The sequence below is a fragment of a genome, unplaced genomic scaffold (assembly GCF_019419815.1).
Source record: "Pyrus x bretschneideri cultivar Hongxiangsu unplaced genomic scaffold, Pyrus_bretschneideri_v1 Contig39, whole genome shotgun sequence".
Classification (NCBI taxonomy): Eukaryota; Viridiplantae; Streptophyta; class Magnoliopsida; order Rosales; family Rosaceae; genus Pyrus; species Pyrus x bretschneideri.
In genome coordinates, this window is record NW_025999712.1 from 3,665,811 (window position 1) to 3,675,416 (window position 9,606).

At 33.0% G+C, this 9,606-nt stretch overlaps 1 protein-coding gene across 4 annotated transcripts; it reads left to right on the top strand.

Annotated features, from left to right (window-relative positions):
• The first annotated feature begins 495 nt into the window (after positions 1-495).
• LOC103944906 ((R)-mandelonitrile lyase 2-like) lies at positions 496-7,334 on the top strand. Of its 4 annotated transcripts, none has more exons than XM_048564505.1 (6): positions 496-652; positions 840-973; positions 4,700-4,834; positions 4,956-5,615; positions 5,965-6,802; positions 6,991-7,334. In XM_048564505.1, exons 3-6 carry the CDS (start codon positions 4,732-4,734, stop codon positions 7,040-7,042), a joined length of 1,653 nt encoding a protein of 550 aa, XP_048420462.1. In that variant the 5' UTR covers positions 496-652; positions 840-973; positions 4,700-4,731; the 3' UTR covers positions 7,043-7,334. The 4 variants fall into 4 exon arrangements, with proteins under 4 accessions (XP_048420462.1, XP_048420459.1, XP_048420460.1 ...); XM_048564502.1 differs by having other exon boundaries at positions 5,956-6,802; positions 6,991-7,333; XM_048564503.1 differs by having other exon boundaries at positions 613-675; positions 5,956-6,802; positions 6,991-7,333.
• Positions 7,335-9,606: the final 2,272 nt, after the last annotated feature.

The window sequence follows — 9,606 nt, forward strand, 5'->3', positions numbered from 1 at the left end:
CCATTGACTTAACATACCTCTCTCCTCTTAATGTATACAAGCATATGGCCACACACAAAGTGTGTGAGAGAAATTTTTTTTTTTTTTTTTTTTAATTAGAGATATGTTTACATTACATGTAAGTGAGGCTTTGAAAAAAAAAAAAAAATTTGGTTGTGTGAAATTACATTTTTGCCTCATATTTCTTATTCATGTTTTGTTTTAATTAGAGAGTTAAACTGGTAATTTCATAGAATTTTAATTGATAATAAGTGTTTTATTAATTAGTAGAGATAATATTATTTGTAAAAAAAATTAAATAAATAAATAAAAAGTCATGGGTCAAATCGGCTACCAAAGTCCAAATCTAGAAAGCTTTATTTCTTCTGCCGGCTTTTGTCCTTTTTGACTCGATTTTCAATCCATTTCGCAATCTAATCCATCAGTCTCTTCCGTAAAGGATTTCTCTCCTACACTTAATTAGCGAGATTGTCTTATTTGGCAATTATTTTGTACGCCATACTCATTGTAACACGTGTTTACCAAAAAAAAAAAAGTCATTGTAACACGTACTTCTCCATTATCAAATCTAAAATGCCAACCAACTCCTCATGTCTTGACTTAAATTGTTAAATCATGATTAAGCTAACGTTCATCAAACTGTAAACGCAAAGTGAGTACAAAATTTTGCTTTAAGTACATTACGGTACTCAAGTCTCAATCATTATTGTATATGTTTAAAGTTAATTTGGTTTTTTTTCGTACTTTGCCAAATTATTGAGTTTTATTTATTATTAGTATATTCGAATTTACTTATATATATAAATTGTCATTAATTGTTGCTAATTATCCAACAACAGATGCTTAGAATCTTCAGCGGCCTAGGGAGCAGTTATATAAGAAGGAATAAGATACAGCAAATCTACGCCATTGCCTAGAGGCTAAGGAGTTCTTGGAAATAGCTTCAAAACCAAACGGGATATTGTCTTCTCGGGTAAATCTTGTCTCTTTTTTTTACTAACAGTCTAATCCGATATTGTCAATAAACATGTTTTTGTTGTCAAGTGTAAGAAATGAAGGGCCGTGAATGAGTAGAGAAAGGGAAGGCTAAGTTAGTTATTCATTCCCTTCGGTCTACGAAATATACAGTGTTTCTTCTGTTTTCCTCTTCCTTCTTTGCTTTCTTTTATGCTTAACATGGTGTTTGAGTTTTTATGCTTAACATGGTATTTGAGTCAGGTTGACTCATGTGTGAAGCAAGGGCGAATTTATTAACAAATCCGGATGGTCTCGGGACCTTCAGAAGGCTCTAAGAAGCAACTGTGAAGACATTTGAGGACCACCCGACGGTCTGAATATGTGCTGGTTTTAGAACTTTATAGATTGTAGCACAGCAAGCAGAGGGTTAAAGAAGAAGATGAAGAAGTCTTAATTCAAAAATGCTACTCTTATCATATATTTGTATAATTATTTCTATCATTTCTCAGATGGGATATACATGCATTGGCGGGCAGACCATATCTTTATTAGAAATATGATATAAATGATGATATAAATAAATGATAAATGCAGCACTACTCGTCTTAATTTTGTTTTTAATGACCTGACCAAAACTTGATTTGGGCAGGCCACTCAAAAAAAAAAAAAAAAAACTCTCTTTAATCTACAAGCCCGAGGCCCAACTATTTTTCATTCAATTCCTTCATTTAATGAACACAAACCCCAAACCCACCCATCCAAACCGAATCCCAACGGAAACCCACCACAATTAATCCACCTCCCACCACCATCACATGAGATTTTATAATTTTTGTCTTATGTGTATTAGATGAAAATATTTTTTTTTATACAGAAATTAGATGAAAATATTGATATAATTATTGTGATATAGTTTGTTTGTTTGTTTTTTTTTAACTAATTTTATCATATGCTGGTTAATTCATATATACATTTTTATGTCTTCATTAGTGCATATGATTTATTATTTTTTATTCTGAATAATTCCAAATTGAATTGGCTTCGGTTTTATCAGTTATAGCTGCATTAATGAATAGTGAATTTTTCACCATGAATATCATTAAGCATTCACTTCTCAACAAAATGAGAGACTAATGATTAAGTGATAGTTTAGTTGTTTGGTAAAATTCTTTTTCTTGTATTGATAATGAAATACAATGAAACTTTTTCGTAGTATGAAACTTTATCGTTGAAAAATTTAGTATTTGTACTATCATGATTTAGGAATGAAAAGTATTTATTATTCAAAATTTTAATGTTATTTGAGTTTAAATTGTTTTGAAATTTGTACATTAGGAATCCCTTGATATTAAAAAGGAAAACTAATGAAAAATGGCTTCAAAACTTTGAGTTTTAAGGGCAAAATAAAGGGTAAAATAAATAGTACCATGTTTAACTTTTTAGTGTAAAAATGTGGTTTTTCATTAAAATTAACAGTACCGCAGGTTTTTCGTTAAAACTTTCATATTAAAATTCTAAATCCACCTAGTGTGAAGTTGACATGCTGTAGCGAGGGGAAGGCGGAGGGGTCAATGGGTTCACATGACCCCAAAAACTCTATATATCATTCCAATATAATTTTTGCTACAGATCCCAATACCCTAGTAAGAAATTCCAACAATTAGCTTCAGTGTAAATTTTATGCAATAGTCTTCATGCGTTTGAATTTCTTATTTGATTTCCATTATTTCTCAACACTATTCATCAATTGTCTTTCATAGTAAGTTCACAAAAGTTGTACTTGCTCATGTGTGGAGGGAGGTCAATATTGTGGCAAATGCATTGGCTATTTTAGGGCTAGTTTGAGGTTTATGTGCTGTAAAAAAAAAAGTATGGTTTTCTGCTGTTTTGGACTCATGTTTTACTAAAAAAAAACACTTTTTTTGTTTACTAAATACAATTTTAGCTCCAACTTTTTTAAAAAGTAACTTTAAAAAAAAAAAAATTCAGGAATGTGAAACCAACCCTTAATCATTCAATTCGGTCTGATTATACTTGGTTCAATCTTGTTCCAACGAGCATAAGGCATGCTTTACACTTCAACTTCCTTTTGTAATGGTTGCCCAAGAGGCTCGATAATATATTCTCTTCGTTTCTCCAAACAAAAGGAAGCTGTATTTGCTTATGGCAGCCAAATTAATGGTTGTGATCACTTAAGTGAAAATAGTCTAATTACATAGTGAAAGTAAATACGTGGTTATAATTGTTATAATTTAGTTGTATACGTCAAGATAAATAATGACACTATCAATAATAATATCGTAGAACGACGAATCCAAAATATAACCACCAATTATGAATTATAAATGTAATTTTAAAATAATATAACTGCATACTATTCCAACACTAAAAGTTTACTTGTCCAATCATACTCTATATTTCACACTTCAAAATCGAATATTCCAACAAAATTCTATTTCCTAGTTCTATTTTTATTTGGGTGTGAAATTCACACACTCATTTTTAGTTCTCACACATCTCTTATTAATTTATGTCTTTGATCTTCTTCAATTCATTCAATTCGAAAGCTGGAAATTAAGAAAGTGTGTGAGAAGTAAAAAAAAATGTGTGGATAGCACACCCCTTTTATTTTTGTGAAAATATTCTTCTTCCTTTTTACTTGTACTCACATTTCATCTTCTTTCTCATTTTATTTTCCACCTATAGGCTTAGATTAAGGATCTTAATAGCAAGTGGCTTGTAACTTAGTTGGTTAATAGTATTCTATTTTGCACTTATATTAACCACAAGATTATATTAGTTTATATCTAAATGATTAAAATATTATCCTATCTTTAAAAAAAAAAAATCTTTATTAGAAATTTGTAATGGTATTATTTTCTTGAGAAAAGGAACGTTTTATTTTAAATTATGATAGAATATTTGTTAAAAAGCAAAAATGATTGAAGTAAAATAAGATTTCTTTAGACCAATTCCAGTGGGAAGTTGCCAAATGCAAAATTTGGCAAACAAAAGACAAATTTTATGTTGTCAAATTGTTTTTCTCCTCCTACCCTGCATTGCTCAAATTTAGCCACTTATTTTAAATGTCAAACAAGTAGTTTAGTCTCAAATTTCTTTTGTTAACTTTTTTTTTCAAATAAATTTTGTTATCTTAAGTTATTTTTATGAATATTTTAACTTAAAAATTTTAAATTCTGACAAGAAGTCAAAATCGCACAATTTGTGACAATATTGACTTCAATGTTGAAAATAGGAAATGTCTGGAAAAAAAAAAACCATATATATATATATGCTGCAATAGCATAACCAACACAAGAGACTTGGTCCTTGCTTTGACCCAGCTTGGGCGCAAACTTTTTTCAAGTTTTCTGCATGTTAAGTGCGACAGCGTGTGGGCTCAGCTCCCCATACGTGGGCGCGTGCCTCCCAGTGCGTCCACATCAAGCCCAGTCACATGATTCAAGTGCTTTTGAATGGTGGGAACCATTAGAATTAGCAACTTGAAAAGTAGTTCTCAAACTTGGGAATATAGAAATTGAATTTTTAGCACCAAATGGACTTGGGTTGGGAGAGGATTTGGTTGCTAAACCCTAAGTTTAGAGTCGGGCTCTTTCAACTCCATACATGGAGCTCAAAAAAAAACTTGTGGGAACTTGTGTGTTTTAGAGTATGGCTCTACTCCAAAAGTCTTTACTTGAAGAACAAGAAACTAATTATTCTTTTAATATTTTATTTTCAGGAGAAAAACGTGTATCTTGTTTTGAAAACAATATGGAGAAATCAGCAATTGCTGCTGTATTGTTGCTTATGTACTTCTTTGTCTTCTGCCCTCAACTCGGGGTTCACTCATTCGCCACTCCTTCTGACGTCCAAGGTACTACATGTATTTTAAAAGTCTCATTGGTTATTCGAGTAACTTACATGACATAAATTTAATAAACAACAGTTCTCGCTATATAATCTTGTTTCCTCATCTCTTTATTCATATACTGCAGATTTTAGCTACTTGAAATTTGTACGTAACGCAACTGATCTACCATTGCAAGAAAAATATGACTACATTGTGGTTGGAGGGGGCACGGCAGGGTGCCCATTGGCAGCAACTTTATCCGCGAACTACTCTGTGCTCCTCCTAGAAAGGGGAGATATTCCCACAGCATATCCAAACGTGTTGAGTAACGCTGGGCTTCTTGCAACTTTCATGCAAGAAGATGACGGTAAGACGCCGGCCCAGAGGTTCACATCAGAAGATGGTGTAGCTTTTGTAAGAGGTCGGGTCCTAGGCGGGTCAAGTATGATCAATGTTGGTCTTTACTCAAGAGCCGACAGTGAATTCCTCAAGAAATCGGGAATTAAATTGGACATGAACTTAGTCAATAATTCATACGAATGGGTTGAAAACACTCTAGTGTTCCGTCCGAATTTATCAAACTGGCAATCTGTTGTGAAAGATGCATTGTTAGAAGCTGGTGTTCGTCCAGACAATGGACATACTTTGGATCACATTCAAGGAACTAAAATCACGGGTACGATCTTTGACGATCGTGGAAGAAGACATGGAGCTGTGGAACTGCTAAATAAAGGACATCCAAAAAACCTGAGAGTTGCAATTCATGCCGCAGTAGAGAGGATCATTTTCTCTTCCAAAGCATCAGGTATGCTAACATTTGATATATACAATTAAAGGCCATTTAGATTTCCATCCTTCGATAACATGAGTTAAGGTTTTCTTATTTTTTTCATATGATAAACCCATTTTAGATTGGATTTTGGTTGGACTTTGATTTTGATCTTGTATGTTGCGTACATATAACTGTGAATATACATACGTGTAGGTACATTAATATGTTTCTATTGAAAAACAAAAATCAAATCTATCAGGGTGTTAAAAAAAAAAAAAACTCCTTGATATATTTGAAGAATTTGAATCTATTCTATATATTTAATAACTTGTAAATTAAATATATGTTCAGTTCTAATATCGATTTAATGCAGGTTTGTCAGCTAAAGGAATCATATACACTGATTCTAACGGGAGGTCTCATCAGGCATTGATACGTGGTAAGGGTGAGGTTATATTGAGTGCAGGAGCAATTGGGAGTCCTCAACTTCTGCTACTTAGCGGTGTTGGCCCGAAGTCGTACCTTTCATCTCTTAAAATCCCAGTTGTTCACCCACAACCTCACGTTGGGCAATTTATGCGTGACAATCCTCGTCATTACGTTACCATTTTGCCCCCATCTGAACTAGAACCTTCTACTGCACAGATTGCTGGTATCACAAGTGATTACTATGTAGAGACTTTCTCCGGCTTACCATTTTCTACTATGGCCTTCAGTCTTTTCCCTAATCCAACTATTCCCATGACGATAAATTCAACTTTCGGGCACATTGCTACCAAAAATCCAGCACCCTTGTCCTATGGTTCTCTTAAACTGCAATCATCCTATGATGTCAAAGTCGGCCCAAATGTCAAATTCAACTACTTTGCAAAGAAAGCAGACCTTTCTCGTTGTGTTAGTGCGGTGAGGAAAATGGGTGATTTATTAAAAACAAATTCATTGAAACCGTTTAAGATTCGAGATTTGCCAGGCGAAAATGGTTTTAACCTTTTTGGACCGCCTTTACCAATGAACCAGTCAGATGTTGCATCCATTGAAACATTCTGTCGAGATACAGTAGCCACATTTTGGCACTACCATGGTGGATGCCTCGTCGGAAAAGTAGTTGATGGAGATTTCCGGGTTAGGGGGATCAAGGCATTACGTGTTGTTGATGGATCTGTGTTCAAAAGTTTGTCACCAGGGACCAATCCTCAAGCCACTCTTATGATGTTAGGCAGGTATGCATGTTACATACATTCAAATAAAACCATAATAAATTACCTGTACATAATACAACAACTTAATTATATTTAACTAAATAATATCTACTAAATCATCCGAAATATAAATTATTTGGTTTTTTTTCTTTTTCCCCTAATAATATGGTATTGTTGTTTTCCCACTCCAAATTTTGTTCTTTGGGCAGGCATGTTGGCCTTCGAATGCTGGAAGAAAGATCAGCTTGCAAGGGTTGTTGATCATAATTCAAGATTATGGTTAATTTGTCATGCAATAAGTTGAAGATTATTGAACAAGGGTTAGTGTTATGGTTTTTACTTAAGACAAACTTAGCTAATAAAGTCATGATGTAACTCAAGACTCAAGTGGTACTGGATGGATAGAACAATTGAAATTAAATCAAAGCTATAGGCACATTAGTTTTAGGGAAATTGGTTCGATGACCCTATTGCAATAAAGCCCTCTTCCTAAAATTCAATATGTATCTATATGTTGTCCAAACGTTGATATTTCATTAAGTTGTTGATATTTCATTAATATGTTGTTTATATTTCATTGATATGTTATTCATATTTTGTCGATATGGATAAACCTAAGTGAAGGCAATTTCCTTGAAGAAAGCTCTTATTGAATAGAAGTAGGGTTTTATAGGTATTTTTTTACCAAGGCGACCACATTTTCCTTAGTTTTATCGGGTATTTTTTTTTCTTCTTTTTAAATTGTTTTCAATTAACACTACAAAAAATTCCTTGCCAGACGAAATACTTTTTTTGGGCTAAATAAGGATTCGTCACCTAAAATTTCAATGGACGAAACAAAGTCTTCGGGTAAAGTAGCGTCCACCCTTGGCTGACGAATATATCTTGCTCGATGACATGGTTTCGTCGAGTTTTTGCAAATTAAATACTTTAGCTAGATGAAAGCAACTGTTTAACAAAACTAAAATAAAAATGCAATAAAAGTTTGCTCCACGAATCTGTTCATCGGGTAAAGCAATTAATTTTTTTATTGGAAATTAAAATAATCTTTAATTTAAATTATTTAAATCTATTTTTATTAATCTACAAAACTAAAATAAATCACAACTTTCCAAGCACAATACAAGAATTGATTTTTTTGCAAGAAATGTACTCTTGCATTTGCATACCTCTTTAGAACTCAAATGATTTGGATTTTGGCCAAGATAGCTTTGTCTCCATTATGTACTCTTCTTAGCTTTATATATATATATATATATATTCGGTGGGCCTTTTTTTTCATCCAAATTATAAGGCAAGATTTTCTGTATTCCTTAACAGGGCGAATAATTGCTTTTAATGTTTTTCCTTAACGAAAAAAATTAAAGAAATGATACTAACGACCTAATATGACAATTGATTACAAATCCCAAATAATAGTCCAGTACAAAGGAATGAAGTTACTCCAGCACATTTGGAATTAAAAAGTTTGGATCCGAGTCGGTGGCCCTAAGACTACAAGAAATAGAGTCCAAATACAAATGAATGAAACTATGCTACTTCGGATAACCAAATGATGAAATTATTCACAGGATTTAAAAACTCTAAATATACAAGTTTGTGCTCTAAACTTAATGAATAAGAAAATAAAGAACTGTAGTGTTAGTGACACCTAATTGTATATAATGGCATCCATGCTTAGCCAAATCATGACCAATCTACTACTGATGCAATGCAACGTCCGGTTCCACTTGGTTAATATTTTCCGAGCTGATCAGCTTGTATAAACCTTGTCATAAGGTATATCACAACTACTGAGCAATCTACTATTCATGCAACATCGATCATCTTCGTGAACTTTATTGTTCAATGAAATTCATTGGTCAGGGTCTAAACCTGCAGGTCAGATCGTGTGGTTCAATCAGTCGGCTATATAGAATGACGATTTAAAAAGTAATTTCATATAAGAAATGTATGTGTTGTTAAGCCGTAACCCCCAAGGCACCACAAATGTCCAGGCGCAGACTGGAGGAATAATTATGTGTGTGTGTGTGTATAGAAATAAACAAAGTTTAGTCAGATTTGCAGAATTCCATTCCACGCCATTTTTCGGTTGGATGGAAATAATTTATTTACCTGACATAGACAAAGTCGACTTTTCAAGGGGTACCTTCTTCAAACTGTACCTATTAATTTAATCGCTATTTGCATTTTTTAAAGACATCTTATGAGTGACCGCAATGTCAATGATATTGATAAGATAATGCAGGCCGAGAAGTTCCTAAGATTCTAAGTTAAGAACAAAATTAAATAAATAACAAAAGGTCAAAGGCATCTGCAAAACTTAAAATTCTAATTCACCAAAAAAATAAAAATAAAACCTTAAAATTCTAATATAACACTGATGTTACACGCAATCACGGCCGTTGGTCACCGGTGGAAGTGCTGACGGCAGACATGATGACTTTTGGCAACAAAAATAAAACCATAGTTCAGTGCAAGGCTATAAGTTTTATCCGACTATTAAGAAAAAAACCATATATCTTTGTTACTTAGTATTACGGTCTAGTAGTATTATTCTTTATTTATAAGTAAGAAGTCTAGGCTTAACCTACATCACTCTCCTTCAATGTAAACAGTATCATTTATTATAAAAAAAAAAAACAAAAAAACAAACAAACAAGTCATGGTTTCAAATCCACACCAGTCTCTTTCGTAACAAATCTCTCTCTTACGCTTAATTGGTGAGATTCTCTTAGCAATTATTTTGTAGGCCAAAGTCATTGTAACACATGTACTTCTCCGTTATTAAAATTAAAATGCCAACCAACTTCGGGGACCAAGTA